This window comes from Martes martes, assembly GCF_963455335.1.
Source record: "Martes martes genome assembly, chromosome: 14".
Classification (NCBI taxonomy): domain Eukaryota; kingdom Metazoa; phylum Chordata; class Mammalia; order Carnivora; family Mustelidae; genus Martes; species Martes martes.
The window spans coordinates 26,082,227-26,104,146 of NC_137902.1; the positions used below are offsets into that span (position 1 = coordinate 26,082,227).

At 52.9% G+C, this 21,920-nt stretch overlaps 2 protein-coding genes across 5 annotated transcripts in view; both read right to left on the reverse strand.

Annotated features, from left to right (window-relative positions):
• Positions 1–57: 57 nt before the first annotated feature.
• Positions 58–7,876, reverse strand: NFKB2 (nuclear factor kappa B subunit 2). Its single transcript, XM_080822864.1, has 23 exons — positions 7,798–7,876; positions 6,374–6,466; positions 6,016–6,097; positions 5,866–5,906; positions 5,508–5,606; positions 5,277–5,428; positions 4,943–5,049; positions 4,684–4,842; positions 4,287–4,391; positions 4,074–4,159; positions 3,852–3,990; positions 3,497–3,625; positions 3,155–3,364; positions 2,935–3,076; positions 2,409–2,523; positions 2,105–2,318; positions 1,768–1,937; positions 1,542–1,644; positions 1,263–1,414; positions 1,077–1,146; positions 691–863; positions 454–565; positions 58–350 (listed from the first exon to the last, which is right to left on the reverse strand). Exons 2-23 carry the CDS (start codon positions 6,392–6,394, stop codon positions 229–231), a joined length of 2,703 nt encoding a protein of 900 aa, XP_080678990.1. The 5' UTR covers positions 6,395–6,466; positions 7,798–7,876; the 3' UTR covers positions 58–228.
• Positions 7,877–14,624: 6,748 nt separating this feature from the next.
• The window catches only part of GBF1 (golgi brefeldin A resistant guanine nucleotide exchange factor 1), a 121,768-nt gene continuing 114,472 nt past the window's right edge, over positions 14,625–21,920 (reverse strand). For 2 of the 4 annotated variants that reach the window (XM_080823578.1, XM_080823577.1), the window contains exons 30-40: positions 19,922–20,147; positions 19,246–19,406; positions 18,865–19,111; positions 18,547–18,740; positions 17,523–17,673; positions 17,285–17,415; positions 16,985–17,086; positions 16,595–16,708; positions 16,263–16,443; positions 15,972–16,100; positions 14,625–15,481 (exon numbers count right to left, since the gene is read on the reverse strand). In XM_080823578.1, the coding sequence (XP_080679704.1) occupies positions 15,201–15,481; positions 15,972–16,100; positions 16,263–16,443; positions 16,595–16,708; positions 16,985–17,086; positions 17,285–17,415; positions 17,523–17,673; positions 18,547–18,740; positions 18,865–19,111; positions 19,246–19,406; positions 19,922–20,147 (1,917 nt within the window). In that variant the 3' untranslated portion in view covers positions 14,625–15,200. Of the gene's footprint in view, positions 15,482–15,971; positions 16,101–16,262; positions 16,444–16,594; positions 16,709–16,984; positions 17,087–17,284; positions 17,416–17,522; positions 17,674–18,534; positions 18,741–18,864; positions 19,112–19,245; positions 19,407–19,921; positions 20,148–21,920 lie in introns of all 4 variants that reach the window. The other 2 variants (XM_080823576.1, XM_080823575.1) reach the window with 1 other exon arrangement.

Consider the following 21,920-nt stretch of genomic DNA (forward strand, 5'->3'; position numbering starts at 1 on the left):
CTCTCTCCAGTACCTGGCTTGGGGCCAGGGCAGGCAGCTGGTTCCAGGGACGAGAGTCACATCAGGGGTTGCCATAAGTTAGGGAGGGGGCCGTGCCCTCTCCCTTTCCTATGAGAATCCTTTATTTGCCCCAACTGAGGGGTGGGCATGGGGTGTTAAATAAGAACTGGAATAGGCAGGGGTGCTGTACAGAGGGGCCCGGGGAGGGGCTGGTGGGTGGGCAGCAGTTCAGTGCACCTGAGGCTGGGGGTGCCCATGGCAGAGCCCTCCTGGTGGCTCAGGGGGTGAGCCCAGCTTCTCTGCCTCCTGTTCCACCGACTGGCTCCCGTATGCACTGTCCTCCTTCACCTCTGCTAAGCGAGTGGGCACAGGGAAGGCGATAGGGAAAAGTTTAAGGTCTTAGGCCTCCCACCCTCCAGGCCCGGATCTGCGTTCCAGGTAGGACCCCTTTACCTGTGCTGGGCAGCTTGTCTCGGGCCTCAGGGCCCCTCAGCAGCCTCACTCCTTCCTCCAGGCCCATGTCAGATAGCGCGCCCAGCAGGCCTGCCAAGTCCCCACCAGCCAGCTGGGGAGAAGGAAGAGGCAGGAGATTGGAGTGTAGGATCAGGAGCCCTGGGGCCAAGGGAGCCCCTGAGATCTGAGACAGGGGAAAGAAGCCAGGGTCAGAGCAGGGGATGGGGACCAGCTGACCTTGTAACTGCGCAGGAGGCTGCCGCTGGGTGAGGCGGTCTTCCGGTATGTGTCCACCAGACTGCGCAACCCCAGCCGTTCTGCCAGTTCTGCCCAGCTGCCCTGGGCTCCTGGCCCATCTAGCAGATGCTCCAGGTTCTGTAAGGCTGTATCCTCAAGTGGTGGCTCTGGCCCTGATAGGGACACACATGCAGCTGTGTCTGTTAGGCCCAGAGACGGGCCCAGGCAGGCACCTTGCTCTCCAGGGAGTCTGACAGGTGAGGCAGTCGGTACCAGGGCAGTGCGTGGCAACAGGAAGGGAGCAAGGGAACCCTGCTTTAGAGGTTCTAAAGAAGGGACCTCCGTGAGCAGGGGCCTGCGGTCTGCCCCAGGGGAAGAGCTCTCACCTGCAGGGCTGGGTGGGGTAAGGGGGGGTGCCGTGGCATCCTGAGCAGCATTTAGCAGCAAGGTCTTCACCTGGGGAGACAGCTTCAGTTTGACAACCTCCCACCCCAGGCCTCAAGTCCAGGCGCCAGCCATAAGCCCACCAGGTACCCCATTCCCTGGGGCCTCCTGTTCCAGGCTAGCCTCACCTTGGTGCTGCGAGTGAGGTCAAGAGGTGTGTGGCCCCGGAAGCTGCCTCGGGTGTCCCTCTCAGGTCCCTCAGAATCTGAGTCGCTACCAGAGGTGGGGGGCGAAGGCAGTGGGCACAGGGGCTCCTCATTCTCTGCAAGGATATCCGCCCCTGGGGAGGGAGGTAGTTGTGAGGAGGTACAAGGGGAGCCCACATTGAGAACTGCAAAGGGGGGACTGGGAGGCACCCCTTTTCCTTCCCACCAGCCCTGTTCATAGGCCCCAAGGATGAGGCTCACCAGCCTTCAGGAGGAGGCGGGTGAGGGTGGGGGATCCCAGTCCAGCTGCCAGGTGTAGGGGTGTGTTTCCGGCAAAGGTGCGGGCATTCACGTTGGCACGGAGCTGTGGGATGCAAGGGAGTGGTTGATCCCAGCACCCACTGTCTGGCCTCCCCTTTCCCTGCATCTTCACTGTCCCTGGTTCCACAACCCTTGGCCCCGCCCCCTCGGCAATCCTCAGTCCCACCTTGGTGACCAGATGTGTGACCAACCCCAGCTCCTCCATCTCCGTGGCTAGATGCAGGGCTGTCCGGCCCCCCTGCCGTTCTGCAGCCTCCACTTCAGCCCCACTGTCGACCAAGAGATCCAGACACTCGGGGCTTCGGGCGTGGACTGCCAGGTGTATTGGGTACAGGCCTAGGGACACAGACACTCAGCCCACGGCTGCGACCCCCACGTAGCCCCCTGACCAGCTGACATCAACACCTCGCATTCACACCAGGCACTCACCATGCGCCCTCCCTGGTCCACACCTTTGCCCCCCACCCAGCCTCCCCCCAGTCCAGAGGAGGTGATGAACTCACCCTCGAAGTCCGGCATGTGCAACAGCTGGTGCATGGCGGGAACCCCACTGTGCAGCAGGGTGCGCAGCAGGTCGGGGGCACTGGCCCCTGCCCGCAGAGCCAGGTGCACCGCGGAGTCTCCATGCCGGTCCAGCAGGGCCGGGTCTGCGCCCACCTGCAGCAGGAAGCTCACCACGCTTGTCTGCCCGGTGATCACTGCCAGGTGCAGTGGCGTCTGGGGACGAGGCCGAATGAGCCAGGTCCACCCCTGGCCTCGACCCACCCGCCTTCCTACTCCTGCCCCCTCATCCTAGGTGCCCCTCACCTGGTGCAGGTGATTGGTGAGGTTGACAACACCGAGATGCCGGGCGTGGTAGATGACGTGGGCTATTTGCTCGATGACACTGGTCTGCCCATGGATGATGGCAAGGTGCAGTGGCCTGAGGGATGTGAGAGTGAGACTGTGGCTTAGGGGGACCAGCCACTCAGCATCCTCTACCCTCAAAATCCCACCGCCTCCACGATCTGTCACTGGGGCTTGTGGAGCTCAAACGTCTCCAGGGCCATCGCTGCACCCGAACTTAATCCTTCCGAGCACCCTGTGCAGTATGTCGGTACTATGGTGCTCTCTCAACAGCCAACAGAACTGAAGTGGGGACAGATCAAGTACCTTGAGCACAGCTAGTGCATAGCGAGGCCGGACTTGGAACCGGGTCCGTCCGCCTCTATAGCCCTGGCTCCTTGCAACTTCCTTCCCCGCCCCGCACCCCACGACCTTCCTTCGCGCTCCAAGTCCCTGACTGGCCCTGGGAACCTGGGTCTGCCGCCCGGCCGGCCGCCCGCCCACCTACGTGTCTCCGTTTTCGTCCTGAGCCGTCAGCAGGTGGCGCTGTCCTGCCAGCAGGGCGCGCGCGTCCGCCGTGACGCCGTAGTCGAGCAGGGCTCGGGCGCTGCGCTGCGCCAGGCCAAACAGGCGCGCGTTGTACTCCCGGGCTGCGGGCGACAGGGGCGTCGGCACGAGCTCTGTCCCCACCCGCAGCGTCCCGATCGCCCGGATTCAAGAGGCTGTACCTCGCTGCAGCAGGTCCGGGGCCTGCGGTTCGCGGTGGGGGGTCAGGGGGGACGCGCTCGGCTCCGCTGCTTCCTCCCCGGCAGCCACGCGGGGTGCCTCGGCGGCCATCTGCGCCCCGCCCCCGCCTCCGGGATAGCAGCCCATCGGTGCCGAGCCCGACGGGTAGGGGCTGTAGGCCAAGGAGGAGGGGAAGAATCCGAGGCTGCCACCTGTGGATACAGGCCGGGCTGTGGGTAGGAGGCACCAGCCAGGACTCTCCCAGATTTCTAACCCCCCAACTTCTCTCCTTCTTACCCATCCTCCCTCCTCCCTCCCCCTTCCCGCTACCAGCAGCCCCTCACCTCCTCCTCCAGCTCCTCCATAACCCCCAGCCGAGCCCCCAGAGCCTCCACCCATGTGGGAGCCACCCCCGAAGGGCTGCGAGAAGGTAGGCAAGGCTTTCCTTCGTTTCCGCTGCACCTCCTCCTTGTCTGGGGCCAGAGGGAAAAGAGATGTTAAAACCCCAACTTATGCACCATGCCTCAAGAGCTCTGTCCTGAGTTTGGTCCTGGCCCTCCCTCCAAAAGCCCTCAGGGTGTCTCCTAGGACCACCTCTTCCTGGGACCTTCCCCACTCCTGACTTGACTCATGGGTCCCCTGATCTAGTTCCCGGACAGTCCAGCCCAGGGCTCCCCCCACCCCTCAGCCCAGCTCCACCTTCCACCAGAGGGTAATAGGTGAACTGTTTGGAGTCGGACACATCCCCGCCCCGCTTGCGTTTCAGCTGCAGGAACACGGTTACAGGACGCTCAATCTTCATCTTGTGATAGGGGGGTGTCCGGAACACAATGGCATACTGGCAGGGGGTTGGAGGATATAAGGTGTTATTGAGGTCTTGGCCTAGTTCAGCACCCCCACCCCACCCTGGCCCTAGGGTACCTGTTTATGAACATCTGTGGGAGAGAAATCCCCAAAGGCCTGCCATCCGTTCTCATCATCCTCGTAGAACCGAACCTCAATGTCATCTATAGGGAAAATTGAAGCTTGGCCATAGCTTCTAGTAGAATCTCCAGGGCCTTTTGTCCTAGAGCTGCCCTGGTTCCCCATCTTGATACCCAGTGGCCCTGCTCCTAGCCTGGGCTCCAGCCTCACCTTTCTGCACCTTGTCACAAAGCAGGTAGACCTCATCTCCACCCCGCACAGAGCCAGCTGTCTTGTCCATTCGAGAAATCTTCAGGTTTGAGGCCCCAGGAGACTCTGTAGCGGTGGGATTTCAATTACTTGAGATGACATAATAGCCATGGCTCCATTTTTGGAGCCAGGTGCTTTGTATTATTATTCGAACACCCACAAGAGATACAGGAATTGCTAGTATCTTCATTTACCCAAGATGGAAGCCATACTCAGGAAATGACTTGCTCAAGATTTCTCAGCTCATTATGTGGTGGGGCCAGTTCAAAGCCGGGCCCGTCTGACTCCACAGCTTCAGACTGCCCCCATGCTCCCTTTAGCACCTCGGCCTGGCACCCCAGATGATCAGGATACTCACTGCTGTCATGGATGGGCTGGGAAATAACAGGCTTCAGGGGCAGCGAGAAGGAGCCATCACTGGCTCGAAGGAAAGCAGAAAAGCGCAGCCTCACAATGCTCAGGTCCATCACCTTCTTCAGCTCCTTGGCCTCCTGCTCCAGCTCCCGCCGCTCAGCCTCTGGGCAGTGGGCATGGTGGACATACATGTGATCCCTGCCCTCTTCCTCCTCTTCTACGCCTTCCATGGTCACCTCCCATGACCTCTCCTCCCTCCATACCAGTAAGGCCCTGGGGCCTGGAGCGGAGTCGCTGCCTCTGAAGTTTTTGTATCATGATCTCCATCATGTTCTTCTTGGTAACATGCAGAACGCCCAGGTTGTTAAATCTGGGTGGGGGAGGGGCAGTCAGAAGCTTTGCAGGCAGTTCTTTCCTCCTGAGGCACCCTCCCTGCTGCCAGGGCTCAGCTCAGCCCTACTTCCTCCAGGAAGCTTTCCCGGTTTTTACTTGGAGCCTTGGGTTCTGGGCCCAACCTCTCTCCCCACTTGGTCAGACGCTAAGCTCACAGAAGTGGGCTTGGACCTAGGGCTGGCAGGCAACGAGGGGAGCACCTACTGGGCAGTCATGTCCTTGGGCCCCACAGACACGGCGCAGACACCCAGCTCCGAGCATTGCTTGCCCACCAGGCTGTGGGCATGAGCACGAGGCGGGTCACTGTGTGTTACCAGGTCCACCTCAATCTTGGCTGGTCCCTCGTAGTTACAGATCTGGGAGGGGTGAGGGCTGTCAGTAATGCCCATGAACACACTGTCCACTGGCCCACCCTCCAGCACCACCTTGACTCACCTTGACGGTGGGATAAGTCTTCCGGCCCTTCTCACTGGAGGCACCTGGCAATCCTCCATGGGAGGGGCCTTCACAGCCATATCGAAATCGGAAGCCTCGCTGAATGTCCCGGGGCAGAATGACATTGTGAACAGGAGAGACCCCCTTCCCCCCAAGCCAGCCACACTCCCAGCCAGCAGTGACCACGACAGTTGGCAGTATCTCCTGAACCACACCACCACTGGGATTAGCAGCAGCCAATCATTCCAATCTGAAGTGGCCTCTGTGATCAGTGACCCTCCCATGGCCACCCAACTACCGCTACCCCACTTGTCCCTAAAGCTGAAGTCATCCCACACCATCCTTTCTGTTCACTCACCTGCTTAGGCTGTTCCACTATCACCAGGTAAGGACCATCAGCTGGGGACAGAGGGGCCTTGCTGAGCCAGGATTTCTGAGCCCATCCCCAAGCCAGAGGACACATGCTCCTCCCTCCCCCCTCTAAGACAAGCAAACATAAGGAACTTACCTGTCTCTGGGGCTGGCTCCTTGGGCTCCACAATGGACGGGTCGAATTTTAAGTCATCATATTCAATCATGCCATCCAGAGCCTGGTTTGGAGACAGACGGCAGTCACAACTGATTCTGAGCCACCCCAGAGCCCTCCACTTCCCAGCCCTGAGTAACCGCTCCCTTTCCTCCTCAGGCCCATAAAAAAGCTCCTACTGGAAGAAGTTTGCAGTCAGGCAGACAGACTGACCGGCGGGTTGAGATAATCAGAGAGCATTACAGGTGTAGGGGAGCAGAGGGGACTCGGACAGACGGGCAGACAGACAGACAGACGTGGGGGCAGCCGGCCGGCTTTACAGCCAGGAGGCGTGACTCACTGGGTCGTAGCAACTTTCCATGTCTCTGGACTAGGCCCGGCTCTGTCTGGTGGCTCCGGCCCGGTTCCGTTTCCCAGAGTTTCAGGCGCCCGCCTTAGGTGGGGGGTGGGGGGGAGTGGCGGGGGGAGGGAGAGATCAGGACAGGAGTTGGGGGGGCGAGAGGGACCCAGATTTGGGGGAGGGTCTGATCTCTTCCAGCCACCCGTCCGGGTGTGGCGGGGGAGATCCGGTGGAGAGCGAGATCCGGAGCTGAGCTGGGTTGGGCCGGGGAAGCGGCAGGAAAGTTAGAACAGCTTAGGAAAGTCCCGAAAATACCAGGGGGAGGCGGGGCCGGAGGGGGCGGGCCTGGAAATGACGCCACTGGCCACGCCCCCGCGGCGGGAGGGGCGCGAGGTGGTAGCTGGCCTCTGAGCTCTTAGTAGCCTCTCTGCGGGCAGAGGGGCAACCAGACCCAGGGAAGCGCCACTGGTGGTTGGGCCCCCTTCCACACATCGGGGCAGGCGCCGGGGACTGCAGGGTCTTTCAAACCTGGCGGACGCTTTCAGGCTAGGGCCAGGACCGCCTCCCGCCCCTTCCCCTCCCTGGAGCAACCTTGGGATTTTCTACCCCGAGGGAGGCCACGGCTGATTCACCCGGGGGCTTTTGGGGGGACATTCCTGCAGTAGGAAGGCCTCCTTTCCGAAGGCCTGTAGGCGGGGGCTCTTCCCAGTGGGGGGCCCCGGGGTTCTGACCCGAGAACGAACTCTGGGTCCGTGGGGCGGGGGAAAGAAGGGTGTGTCCTTCTCGGGATGGACTCTTCTGTTCCCGCTCCCCGAAACATCTCAACAGTCTTTGGATTCCAACACCGCCCCTGCTCCGGGTGTCCACGTCCCCTGCCCCAGTCCCATAGCTGTGTGTGTCTCTAGTGCGTGTTTCTATCGCAGGTATAGTGTGTCGTCCCCTGTGCTTGCGTGAATGTTGTGTACGTGTGGTGTCAATATGCGTGTGCCAGTGAGCAAGGCTGTGCACAGGTGAGCGTCCTTCAACTTCTCAGTGTGGACGTATCTGAGCGTGTCTTGATATATAAGCACACAGGTGAGCATATCTGTGTTTGTGCGTGAAGGGTATGGGTCCAGGCACCTTGCACGGGTGAGCATGTTTGCGTGTAAGTGTGTGCGAATCTGAGTACATGAACAATGCTGTGCGACCGCTAGTATACGCGTAGGTGCACGTATAGGTCCGGGTGTTTTTTTTGTTGTTGTTGTTTGGGTTTTTTTGAACAAGGACGTCGATCGGTATCCGTGTGTCTTGTTACTGTGCGTGCTGTGTGTGTGTGTGTGTGTGTGCATAGCCGCTCTCCAGCCCTGGGAGTCGATCAGTTAAGGGCCCTCCTCCCGCTCTTTCCCGTGTCCCGGCCACTCAGGGGTCTGGACCCGGCCACTCACCGCGGCGGCGGCTCCGGTTCCGGCTTCGCTCCTGGCCCGACCCACCTCGGACGGGTCCCGACACCGCTCCACTGCCACCAGGGCTCCAGCCGGGAAAGCCCCTTTTCCACCCCCGGGAGGGGGGAATTCCCGTGACGTTTCCGTGCGTCACGCTCTGTGACCTTTTTCACTGGCTGAAAGTTTAACTCCGGACTCGTGCAGCCAATCCGGAGCGACTCGGGCGCGCCCCTTGGAGGAGAACTATTATCTCCGGCAGGGGCGCGGGAGGTAGGATGACAGTCAGCTAAAGCTGGAGCTCTGGCAGAGGGACCTGCCCGAGGCTGGATTCGCTGACCGAGCGCCATCCCTCCGCCTAGAGCCCCGGCTCCGGTCTCTGACACCCACCCTGCCTACCCCAGACAGCTGACAGTCCCTGCTACTACTCGGCTTATGCCGTGCCTAACGCTTGGCCACTTCTGAAGCCGGGGAACCCCAGGGGGAAGCTGGCGGGCCCCAGCCGTCGGGTCCCCAGCCCCGAGCGGGGCCCCGCTGCCGGGAAGAGTTGGGGGAAGAGGAAGGAAGTTGATCTTGCAGTTTGTTCCGGGGCGCCATCTGGCGGCCTCTCTGGAGCCGCAGGGAAACTGCCAAATCCTCTCATGTTGTCTCCCTTACTCAGCGTCCCCTGGAAGAGACCACCCGAACCTGAAACTTATTCTATAAATGGCAGGGTCACAGGCGGCCAGACTTCCAGACCTGAGCTTCGGAGCTCTGCGCCAGGGAAGGTAAAAGAGGTGTTCATCGGAGAGACTCAGGTCTTGCTCATCCATCACAGAGATTTGGAACATTAGGATTGAAAATGCATCCCAAACCTCAACGGTTCAAACTTCCTCCAGTGTAGAAAGTTGAATTTTACATAGCTCCCAACTCCGCTTGAACACTTTCAGTAGCAGCAAGATCAGTACAGGATTTCATAAAGTACTGACTCTCAGGCTGAAGATCTGTGATAGGTAAAGTTTCTCTTTAGGAGATGCCATGAGCAATCTCCATTCTTGGAGTCGTTCTCCCTTAGGCTCATGGTAGAACACAGGCTTTTGTTTCAGATTTTTTCAAGAAACTTGCCCCTGACCACCACCACCTCCACTCCTCCTCCTCCTCCTTTTTTTTTTTTTTAATATTTTTTAATTTATTCCTTCAAAAGAGAGAGTGTGAGTGAGACCGTGAGCAAGGGGGAGAGTCAGAGGGAGAGGGACAAACAGACTCCCTGCTGAGCCGGGAGAGGGATGCTGCAGGGCTGATCCCAGGACCCCAGGATCATGACCTGAGCCAAAGGTAGACTCTCAACCCACTGAGCCACCCAGAGGCCTCACCTCTGACCTTAATAATGGAATTACAGGCCTGCATAGTTCTGCATAAAAAGTAGACTGTTACAGCCCTTGATATGAGCTATTTCCTGTTACTTCCCCCTCCTCTTCATCTTACAAATGGGATATGGCGGGTACTGTGTTAAGGTACTAATAGTATAAGTTCTTATTTTCCTCCCAACAGCACTTGGAGGTAAATATTACCTTTCCTGATGAAGAAATTACGGCTCAGAGAGGCTAAGTAGTGACCAAATACAACAGCTAGAAAAGGACAGAGGGAGAGTTCAAAATACTCAGTCTATTAATTCTAGAATGAAGCGCTTCCTTAAACTGATATAAAACAAAGCAGGTCTTTCCATTCCACCGTGAGCCTCAAGTGATTATCATAAGATACCACCGAAAATTTTGCTGAACTCTAGGGATATTGCCTACTACATTCCCCTGGTAAATCAGATCCTTAACCCCCCCCCCCCGCTTTTTAAAAAAGATTTTATTTATTTATCAGATAGAGATCACAAGTAGGCAGAGGGGGGGGGGGGAAGCAGGCTCCCTGCTGAGCAGAGAGCCTGATTCGGGGCTCGATTCCAGGACCCTGGGATCATGATCTGAGCTGAAGGCAGAGGCTTTAACCCACTGAGCCACCCCGGCGCCCCAGATCCTTAACCCTTAAATCAAAATGAAATGAGGTTAGTTTGGTATACTCCAACTTAGTGAGCCTGTGCTGGTTGCCAATGATTACAACTGTCCTTTCAAAGCACTGGTAAACCGGTAAGCTGGAATTGGCGTGAATTCTTCCAGTCTCCACAACTGCCTCTAAAAGAGCCCCTAGAGGTTGAGCTATTTTTAGATAGAAGATTCTGAGCCGTAATTTATTGGAAGATTTTTTATGGAAGAAAAACTCTACTATAGAAAATTTCAAACATAGGGCACCTGGGTAGCTCAGTTGGTTAAGTGTCTGCCTTGGCTCGGGTCGTGATCCAGGGGTCCTGGGATCGAGTCCTGCACTGGGCTCCCTGTTCATCGGGGAGTCTGCTTCTCCCTCTCCCCGTCTCCCTGTATGTACTCTCTCTTTCTCAAATAAATAAAGCCAGCCTTTAACAAATTTCAAACATATAAAATAGTATGATGAACCCCTGTGTATCCATCAGTCAGCTCCAACAATTCCCAACGTTGGGCCTGGAGATTTTAACTGATTCAAAGTAGTTTATTGTCAGTTGCTATAGCCTCATCTATCTGGGATTAAGGAATCTCTTTATTGCTTATTCCACTAGTTTCCAGCCTAATGATTACCTACTCCTGTACCTAGCTCTAGCGCTACACTTTGCCCAAAGAAGAGGCACCATAAATTCACTCCATTCATTCAGTGAGGGCCTACTCTAGAGCACAATGTCTTCGCTTATAGATAAAAATCAAATGGATGGTCAGTTGGTGATAAGTGCTAGCAGAAAAATTAAGTAGGCAAGGAGGTAGTAACAAGGGTTTCCTTGGTAGTAGTGGAGGGAAGCCTTCTCTGATGAGGTAACATTTGAACAGTGACTTGAAAAAAATGAGGGACGGAGTGATGTGGATACCTGAGGGAAACACATTCCAGGAGCAGGGACTAGCAGTGTAAAAGTTTCAATACAAATGTGTTAGGTATATTTGAGGAAGAGCAAGAAGCTTAGGTAGGTGGGATAAAGTAAGAACTTTGGACTCTGTTCTGAATGAGGTGTAAAACTTTTGGAGGGGGCTGCTGAGTGGCTCAGTAGGTTGGGCATCTGCCTTTGGCTCAGGTCATGATCCCGGGGTCCGGGGATCGAGCTCCACGTCGGGCTCCCTGCTCAGCGTGGAGTCTGCTTCTCCCTCTTCTGCTCTTTCTGTCAAATAAATAAAAATTAAAAAAAAAAAAAAAGCCTTTGGAGCATTTTGAGCAGTGGGGGGAAAAGGAGGTGATATATATATATATTTTTAGACTTAATTTATTTATCTGAGAGAGAGAGAGAGAGAGAGAGAAGGAGGAGGAACAGAGGGAGAGGGACAAGCAGATTCTACACTTGGCATGGAGCCCATGTGGGGTCCGATCACATGACACTATCATGACCTGAGCTGAAAACAAGAATCAGGCACCCAACCAACTGAGCCATCGAGGCGTCCCAATATGACATGTTTTAAAACGATACACTTCACTCTGTGGAGAGTAGAGAGAAGATGGCTGAAATGAAGGATGGAGACCAGTGGTCCAACAGATGGTGGCTTAGACTTGGGTGATAATGAGTGAGGATGATGAGAAATAGTCACATTGCAAATAGATTCGAATGATAAAAGTGACAAGACTTGCTGAGGAACCGGATATAGAACATGAGACGGGGTTGGGGAAGGTTTGGCATGAGAACCTGGAAGAATGAAGTCCTTTAGTGACATGGGGCACAGTGGGGGAGCAGATTTGTACGGGGAACATCAGTAATTTTTCCTTCAAGTTTGTTGTATTTGAGAGCCTATGAGGCATGCAAGTGGAGATCATGAGGGGTAGTGAGACAAAAAGTGGATGGTATTTAAAGTCTTGACAGTAGACAACATCACCCAGCAATTGAGTGTGGAGAAAGAAGTTGAGGACCAAGTGTTGAGCCAGGGCTGCTCTGAGGTTCACAGGCTACAGAGATGAGGAACGAGGAGGAGACAACAAAGGAAATTTAAAAGGCAGAGCCAGTGAAGTAGAAGAGAACCAAGGAAAACAAGTGTCCCAGCAGCCAAGGGAAGACTATTTCAAGGAGGGGGTACTTGAACTAAAGTTCTTTTTCCTAGGGGGCACCTGGGTGGCTCAGTTGGTTAAGCATCTGCCTTTGGCTCAGGTCATGATCCCAGGGTCCAGCTCTCTGCTTCCCAGGGAGTATGCTTCTCCCTCTTCCTCTGCTGCTCCCCCTGCTCATGGCTCATTCTCTCTCTCTCAAATAAATAGGTATTTTTTTAAAAAGTTCTTTTTCCTCAGTTAAAGCCCAGCGGCTGAGTGGTTCTTGCTTACTCATGGCCACTTATCTCCCAAGCAGTGAACCCTGAACAAAAGTAAATACCTGAGGGTTCAAAAACCCACACTTTTTGTTTTTCTTAGCATTTGGGGAGGAGGCAGGGGGATGTGTGTTTCCCTTGTAGCTAATTCTGTAATTCATCCTTCCTGATATCGTTATGTGCTTAGAAAATTCGTTTGTTCTTGGTTGTGCATCTCTTTCCAGTTTTCTAGTGAACTCCTATTTCCCTAGGTAATAAATAACATGTCCCTTCAGAGGCTCAATGTTTTACTTTTTTAAAAAGATTTTATTTATTTGAGAGTGACTAAAAGATATCACAAAGGGAGAGGGAGAAGCTGACTCCCTGCTGAGCAGAGAGCCTGAGGTGGAGCTCAATCCCACGACACCAAGATCATGACCTGAGCCAAAGGCAGAGACACCTGACTGAGCCACCCAGGTGCCCTTCAACCTTTTATTTCTTAAGAGCTATGGAAAATATATGTAGCTTTAGGATTTCCATACCCACCCCCCACCACTTTTGAATTGAGGAAATATCATAGTAAAGACCATGAGGTTTAGAGTGAGGCAGACCTGGGACTTGGCCTCTCTGAACCCGTTGCCTCACTCGTAGGAGTAAACACGTCTACAGTTGTGGGCAGTGCACTTACTGTTGACACATACGGTGCTCCGATAAAGCCCCTCTCCACGTTTGGCCTTCAGTCTCTAGCTTTTCTCTGGACTTCTTGAAATCTGCTACACCCTGGAGTTCTTACATAGGAGACATCATCGAGACCAACATTTCCCTCTGGATTATACTGTTACTTTCTTACAAGCTTTTTTTTTTTTGTCACTTCCACATCACCAAGTCCTTCTGTGTTGGTTAGAATTGGGGCCTGAATATTAGTTTCTTTTGTAGCTTCCTTTGCCTTCTCACGGATAACATTGTCAATAACACAAGTCATGTATGTGTCAGCTGATCTTTCTGGAACAGAATGAGACTTCTGACAAGTGTTTTTTTGCAACCCAATGGGGAGAGGGTCCGTTTGTAATCATTCCAGCTTCTTTCCACTATTTGCACACTGAGGGGCACAGACTTGTGATATTCTTTTGTTCATGGGATGACCTTCAAATTCCTTTGCAGTAGCCAACATTATTTCCCCCACAGGGGGACACAGGAAAGCTTCTAAAGGCAGCACTTGTGGAGCTCAGATGGGAGAAGAGAGACATCTCAGCAGAAGCTGACGGCCCTAGTGTCTACCTTACCGAAGACCCAGGCGTCTCAGCACTCACGCAAGAAAGTACAGATCAGGAGTGCAGCCATTCTCCTAATTTTCCTAGGCACGGGGTCAGGCAAGGCTTCTGGTTAGTGTGGAAACCAGGCATGGTCTGAACTCCCTGGGTAGAAGTAAGGGAAGAGGGAAAAACTAGTAGGAGGTGCCACGTCGGTATTTTTCCACACCAGAATGTTACCATTTCCAAGGAACTTTTTCCTACACATGGGGAAGGCACTTCCTGAGGTCTAGACTCCCAGCAACATCCAGGCAGTTGTGCTGAGCAAAGGGAAGTCCGAGCTCCTGATGGATCATATAGCAAGCTGGGCCCAAATGGAGAGGGTGAGTGTCCCTAACTCTCCATGGGGGAGGCCAGCTGTAGTACAACAGGTGGTACCACTCCCTGGCCTCCCCCTGGAGAGGGAAGGGACCACTGCAGAGGAGGAAGCCGAGACATGTAGATGCTTCACCTGGGAAAGCTTCACACAGAGCACCCTGCCTCCCACCCACAGTGCCTCAGCCTGCAGAAAGCCACAGTGCTTGCCCCCTACTCTCCCACTTGTCTTACCCTGACACAAAGGAGAGGGATGGGGAAGGTTCCCCAATCACGCTTCAGTAAGTGAGACGGGTGGAGACTGTAGTGTGGACAAAATCGTCCCTCCTCAGTCTAGGGCCAAAACAAATGCACTGGGCCCAGAAACACACCATCATAACCATCATAACCATCATAACACCATCATAACTGTGGGCAAGATGGCTTCCTTCCTAAGCCCTCCAGGCTCCCCTTTGTGCTCCTGGACTGTGGGGCACATCTGAGGGAAGACTTCTGAATAACTACAGCTCCACTCTGGTTCACCTTCCCTTTGACTTTGACCCCAGTTTAACTCTGGTTCACCTTCCCTTTGGCTTTGACCCCAGTTTAGACTGTCTCAGGTGTCAAATTTGAAGCAGTTAGGGAAGAGGACAATACCCAAAACCCTGGCATATCCCTGGTGACAAGAGTGCACTGCTATGGTGGTGGTGGTGGTGGTGTTGGTGGCATTGCGGCGGGGGGGGGGGGGCGGGGGCAGCAGCACTGGTGAAGGAAACCTCACTGGTGTCTGGCTGGCTGCTGGCCTGGGGTGACCTGGGCCAGACTGTTGGTAGGCTCAGCCTCACTTCTGTTCATGCAAGGGCCAAGATCTGGGTATCCCAATAACATGGTGTCCATAAGCTCAAAAAGGAAATCAGAGGGTAAGGCAATCACATTGGTACTAAGACATTTATTACATCATAAAAAGTCCATTGTTGTTCTGTTTATCCATATGTACATGTTCCTGTGGGTGGTCCCTCTGTCCAGCCCACCTGCCAACCCTCCATGGTGCCAATCAACTTTCCAAACTGACTAATTAATAAAAGATGAAGAACTGGAGTAGGTGGCCCAGCGCTGATAGGAGTGGAGATGGGAGAGGGACACAAAGTGCAGAGTGGTTGGCTTGGCTCTCAGTGCCTGACCACGGGCAGGAAGGGCATGAGGACGGGCACTATAGGGTTGGCACAGAGATGCCTTCCGAGGGCTGCCAGGTTGCACATGATACCTGAATGTGTTCTCAGGTTAGACCCCCAGGAATGGAGAGCTGAGGAAGAAGGTTCCTTAGCCTGACAGTGGGTCCTAGGAGGGGCTATAAAACTTTTCTTTTTCAGGTTCCCTCCAAGTAGCAGTGACAGCAGCTCAGGCTGAGCCTGAAAAGTTTGTGCCCTGGGGACAGCTGGAAGGGTGGCTGAGGACAGTCTGGTAGGAAGGACTGGTCCTGATCTCTGAGGGGCCTGCCTTAGTTGACCTCGGAGGTGGGCATGGGGTCTGTGGGGCGGGGTGTGGCCAGGAGGGGCACTGGTGAGGTGGCCTCAATGAGAGCAGGGTTGAGGATGATGGGCAGAGTCATGGGTGGTACGCCCACCTGCAGCGGGGAGGCCAAGGGCTGCAGGATCAGTGGGGGCTGAGCCAGGGGAGGAGGCCCATCTGGAGTAGGGCTCAGTCTGCTGGGGGTAGATGCCACTGGTGATCCGGGGGAGCTGCTGTTGGCAGGTCGAGGGCTCTCAGGCTTCTCAAAGTCTACAGGGAGAGCAAGGGGCTGGTCAGACTCCTTCACATTCCACAGCTGGTTTACCTAACCTCTGCTTCTCACCATTCCTGTGAACAAAATGACCCCTAACAGGCTAAGTAGTTGGGAATCTGCCTTTGAAACTCATTCAATATCCAGTTATCTTTTTATCTACCTTCTACCTCCTTTGCTGTACCTTCAGTCAGGTAAGTTCTGATCTGATCTTTACTAGAATCCCCAAAAGGCAAACTCTGCATATTTATTCCAAGTTCCTGATCCGGCCTTCTCCTTCCAAGCCTGAAAATCTCAAGCAGGTAGCTCATCATCACTTACTTGGTCCTGCCACTTCCCATTGGAAGAGCAGGCAACAGAAATACTCGGGTTCCCTCCTTCCCCTGGCTCAAAGCCCATGCTCAGCAGTAATCCCAAACTACTGTGGGCCTTGTCTTAGGCTTCCTACTTCCTGCTCAATGCCCAGAAGGCTAACTCAAAAGGACTCACCACAGGCCCCCAGCTCAGAAGGTATCTCTGGGGGAGGTGGATGGCCGGGTGTCCTTGTGTCCCCAGCAGCAGGAGTCATGTGGGCTGAGGCCAGAGGTTTTTGGGCATGTGGCTCCATGGGCATGGGGTCTGGGGAAGGCAGAACAACCAGATGGCAGCTCTTAGTGTTTTCTTTCAAGCACAGCCCTGGCTACCACCAGTCTTCCCACTGATAAGAGTACAGAGAACTAATTATTAGCTCCAGACTCTATGATGAGGACTCTTTTGACAAAGCTGAACTAAGCCCCCTACCCTGGATGACAGTCTGCTTGAAGAGTTCATCTCGTAGGTGGGGCAGAAAACAGTCAATGCGCTCCCAGGTGATCTCCCAGAGGGCTGAGGGGCTGCCTCCTCGGGCATCAGCATTGTGGAAAATCTCTGCTGTGTCCATCACCAGAAGCATGTTCTTCAGAGACTCAGGGATGGCCTCTGACTGTGATGGCAGTGGGACCATGTAAAGAGGAAAGCGGGCATTGCGGGGGATATGGTAAGGAAGAGGCAGCCCCCAAGGGGAAAACAGCATGGTGTGTCCCGCAGGTGGGAGAGGAAGCAGGCAGTGGGAGTTGGGTTGAGGTAGAACATACCAGTAAGTCACTGGAGCCTGCGTGCATATACTTGTCCATGAAGTCCAGAATGGTCAGCCAGAGGGCCGCAAAAGTAGAGAGTGACAGCAGTGGAGACAGGTGCTGCAGGAAGACCTAAGGCCCGCCAGCCCCTTTTAATGAAGGGTTGGAGCTATCTGCATCCCTCTGTAAGGCTGGGAGGCAAGCCTGTCCTGTCTTGCATAGGAATTCTAAATCAGAGATTTCTCTGAATTCCAATATCCTCCCAGGTCCCTGGGTCCTGATGAGTCTCCATAGCCGGGGGTCCCGAGCCCCCACATTGCATCTCTAGGACCCAGCCGAAGCCCTGGCTTTCCTCCTCGCAGAAAGGCAGGTGTGGGGAGAGTGGGTGGGGAGGGCGGTGAGCAGTACCTTAGACAGCAGTGTGGAAGCCCTCATCCGAGTCTCCTCCATCCCGCCCACATCTGCAGGGCTGATATTCTCCAAGAGCTTGGTCAGCAGAGGAAACAGCACCTGGTGGGTAAAGAGCCAACGTGTCCCTAACAGGTCAGTTGGCAGCCTTACTCCAAGAAAGCCAGGGGCTGGGATGGATAAGCACAGAGCAGAAGGAAAGGCAGGATGCAGACTGAGGACTGACATTAGGGGCTTTTCAGGCTGCCCAGTTCTCCCTGTCCTAAGGATATGAGCTTTAAGACTAGAGGAAAGTCCCACCTTGTTAAAACAGGACTCCCACTCCAGGGCATCTAGCTTTTGCAGATCATGTACCAGCAAGGCTCGCTGCAGATAGGTCAGTGCCTGCATCCGCACCTGGCGCCGGGCATCACAGCACAGGCAGGCGATGCCTGAGAGTGAGAAGAGGCTCAGGATCCTTCAGGCATCCTGGTCCTGGTACTCCCCAAGTTCCAGCTCTACCTCTGCCCCTGCCCTGCCTGCTCCCCTGAGGTTTTACCCTGCAGTAACGGGCACCAGCAGTGGGCCCAGAGGGTGCGTGAATCCGCTTCGATCTTCCGGCCACCTGTCTCTAGGTGGCGCTGCTCCTCCGCCCAAGAGCTGTAGATGGAGGCCGCCCGAGTATGCAGGGTGTGCATCAGGTCTAACAACTGGAGTCACAGGAGGGGCAGGGTATGAGTTGGGGTAAAGTCTGGGTGATGCCCCTCTCAACAATGTCCCTGACTGAGTCCTCAAAGGAGTCCCTAGTACCAGTCACACCATACTCCATCCCTCACCCCTCTTTTCTCCTCAACTTCATGAGCTGGTTGCCCCCTGCCAGCCAGTGTTTCCCAAAGTTGGGTATTATAGTGGAGAAGTCAGAAGTATGTGGAATGAGTGTTTAACAACAATGAGTTACATGGTGAAAAAGGTATTTTCTTCTTAATTCTCTCTCATACCTCCTGATGACAGATAAAGCCTCACCTTGTTAATTTCATTTTAAAACCAGAAAGCAAACCTCAGGCTCAGAGGCTGTGGTGGGCAATAGTGTCCGGTCAACCTCAGTAATTTTTTTTTTCATCATTTTTCTAAGGTTATTCTATTTAAGGCAATTAGTTCTCCATTTATTTAGTAATATAAAATCTACTCGTAAAATAAATTTTATGTGCCTTGAATAGACAAAGAATAATTCTGGAAGGATAGACAAGAAACTGGTGGCAACGTCTACCTCTGGGGAGGGTAACTTAGCAGCTGGGGTCAGGAATGGAACAGGACTTACTTTTATCCGTTTACCCTTTTGTACTTCTGTACTTTGCACCACGCACATATATTACTTATTCAAAACATAAACCTTGGATATTAAGCAGAGATTTACAGTGGTTTTGGATAGGGGAACAATTTGGAAGTGGTGGCCGAGGGCCTGGGTTGGAAAACATAGGTCCTTCCTCTCAGCCCTGGCTGTCCCTGGCCCTGCCCACACTCCCAGTGTCAGGGGCAGGGAGAGGAGAGGAAGTAAAGGATGCCATACTTACGTCCTGACTGACCTGTAAAGACACCGTGTGGTAGCTGGCAGGCACACCTTCATCCTCATCATCGTCACTGTGTCCACCCCGAGTAGCATGCTGGCTGGAGGTTCGAGGCCGCCGAAGCACTGAGCCTTCCTTGGATTTCTTCTTGAAGCGGTTTCCTTTGCTATCATATTTGTGACTCTTGCCACGTTTCTCCTGGGACTTGCACCCTGAGCAAAGCCAGACCAAGGTCACATTTCTATATCCATGGACACAGATGGCCTACCTTTTCCGCCCTTTCCCCCATATATTCACATGGCTACTCCCCAGCTGCCCCTTCACGGGGTAACCCACCGCCATTCAGACTGGCCTCCACAAAGATGCGGAGAGTCTTGACGCAGAGCTCAAAGTTGTCAGGTGTAATGTGGGCAGCATCACGCACGATGAAGGACAGAGACTCTACACATTTAAGCAGGGACTTAGTGTCGTGTGGCCCGAGGTCCAGCCCCACTGTTAGGCTGTACTGATTGACTAGGGGTGAAGGGCCTAGTCGGCTGGGCCCAGGACCTGGCTTGGAGTTATCGATGTCATCCTTCCCCACCTGTAAAGTACACAGAGTTGCTGGGAACCCAGGCTTGAGCCTGATCTTCCCTCAGACGCCCTCTCGGAGGACCAGGAATCTTTCCCCCAGGCCAAGGAGGGAAGACTCACCCCACTGCCCATATGCTCACTCACCACTAACCAGCCGCTGTTTACCACATCAGCGTCTGTGGCTGATCGGTGGATCTTGCCAGGCCTGCAATGGTCAGCGTAGACCTCTGAATCAGAAGTATATCCTCGGTCCAGGCTCACATCATTCTGATGGTAGGATGGGAGTTCGCTGTCTGATTGGGCCCCTGAGTCAGCAGGGAGAAGGGCAGAGTCAGGGTGGAAATGGCTACACTGGGATGAAGGATGGTTTCAGTTCTAAGAAATAGGTGCTGAAGCCTGGCCTCTCCTCTCTCTTGGTCCAGCTTAGTTTCAGCCCTGTCACCAAGGGGCTGAAGGACAGTCTGGACAGATTGTCTCTTGACCAAATGGGGCAGTAGGCTAATTTGGGCTCCTGATGGCATCTAGTAGCAGCTGTCCGGGGATGGGGGTGGTGGTGAGGACATAGTTTCTGAGAAAATAGTCCTCAGGACAGTAGGAAGCCTAGTGTCATAGACATCTATGTTGCCCACTAGCCTTCATGCTGTTTAACCCATGAGTGCTGGGGAAATGTCAGTGGATATAGAAAGCTCTGGAAGCAGATGGTGTAAGTCAAGGGTGTTCAATCTGCTAATACAAAAACCTGTATTTTGTTTTCTTGTCTCAACCTCTGGGGCCATAACTGTTTATCTGCCAATGAGGGTCTCCCTGGGAAACGGCTTACCAGCATCAGGTCCATCAGCCCTGGCTGTGGCCTGCAGGGCAGCTGGAGGCTTTACACCTGAGCCAATGCATTCCAGCAGTGTGAAGAGGGTGGCCCAGTCATCACCTGAGTGGATGTTTGCTGCGTTGGTCTTAAGGAGTTCATGGAGCCCATAGGCTACCTGGTGACTGACTCGGGACAGCACGCTGGGCTTCATTAGCAGCAAAATGCGCAGGGAGAGCAGCACCTGGGTGGGTGGGTGGGGAGCAGTTAGTGAGCACACAGCTTCTTGTCTAGACTCCTTCCTCACCAGTTTCCTTAGGTCAGTGAATGGTTTGGCTAGAACCCACCTGAGAGTACTGCTGCTGCTGCTGGTCTTTTCTTCAGGTTGTTTTTTTTTTTGAAGATTTTTTTTTTTCCCCCAAGAGAGAGCGAGTGAGCGAGTGAGCAAGTGCCCATGAGTCGGGGGAGGGACAGAGGGAGAAGCTGGCTCCCTGCTCAGCAGGGAGCCCAATGCAGGACTCAATCCCAGGATCCTGGGATCATAACCTGAGTCGAAGGTAGACCCTTAACCAACTGAGTCATCCAGGCGCCCCTGGATTTAATTGAATTTAAATTAAAATTTTTTAAATTAAATTTTTAAATATTTTTTAAATTAAAATTAAATTAAAATTTTTTAAATTAAATTAAATTTTTTTATTAAATTAAAAATTTTTAAATTAAAATTTTAAATTAAGTTAAATTAAATTAAATTTTTTTAAATTAAAATTTTTATTGAGCTATAGATTCATAGGTAGTTGTAAAAAATACTACAATAAAATAAAAACAATACAGAGGTCCAACTCCTGATTTTGGCTCAGTTCATTATCTCATGGTTGTGGGATTGAGCCCCACATTGTGGGCTCTGCACTTGGTGGAGAGTCTCCTTGAGATCCTCTCTCTCCTCGCCCTCTGCCCCTCTCCGCACTCCTGTTTACACACATGCTCTCTCCCAAAATAAATAAATCTTAAAAAAAAAAAAAAGAAACAATACAAACAGATCCTTTGTATGCTTTGCCCCATTTACCCCAAATGGTAACATTATATAAAACTATAGTAAATGGTAAGTGATACTGACATTGATACAATCCACTGATCTTACTCAGGTTTCCCAGTTTTACTTTACTCATCTGTGTATGCATGCGTGTATTAAGTTCTACATAATTTAATCACCTAATTTGTGTATCCTTCACAAGTCAGTATGTTGAATAGTTCCACCACCATAGGATTCCTCACGTTGACCTTTTAAAAACATACCTTCCTGCCTCTTCTTGTCCCCAATCTTAACCCTTGGCAATCTGTCCATTACTTTAAAAATTCTGTCATTTCAAACATGTTAGATATAAATGGAATTACATAGTATGCAGCTTTTTGGGATTGGCTTTTTTTCACTCAGAGTAATTCCTTGGAGGTTCCTCCAAGTTGTTATCAACAGTCTGTTGCTTTGATTGCTGAACAAAGCTCCACAGTACCGTATGTGCCGCGGTTTAACTAGTTACCTGCTGAGAATCATCCGGGCTGATTCCAGTTTTTGGCTATCACAAAAAAAGCTTCTATGAACATTCATGAATAGGTTTTTATGAGAAGGTAAGCTTTAATATCTCTGAGATAAATGCCCAGGAGTACAATTGCTGGATTGTGTGAATAACTGCATGTTTAGTTCTATTAAGAAACTGGTAACAGAGGAGCTGTACCATTTTACATTCCCACTCAGCATTCCATTTCACTGAAGCACGTGTAAATGATATTGTGTTGTTGGCTTCCTTTTCTATACGTTTAGTATCCAGAAATGTTATCCTTGCCAATGTTTGGTATTAGCACTATTTTTTACTTTAGTCATTCTGACAGGTGGTGATATATCATGATTTCAATTTCCTTTCCCTGCTGACTAATGATGCTGAACATCACTAAAATATTTTCATGTGCTTATTTGCCATCTGTGTATCTTCTTCAGTGAAATGTCTGTTCATATCTTTTGCCC

Coding starts and splice junctions, on each gene's coding strand:
- NFKB2 (XM_080822864.1), bottom strand. CDS start 6,394: ATGGAAAGTTGCTACGACCCA. Junction 5,429..5,507: donor AGACTTATCCCACCGTCAAG/GTGAGTCAAGGT, acceptor CACCCCTCCCAG/ATCTGTAACTACGAGGGACC. Junction 566..690: donor GCCTCCTGCGCAGTTACAAG/GTCAGCTGGTCC, acceptor CCTTCTCCCCAG/CTGGCTGGTGGGGACTTGGC.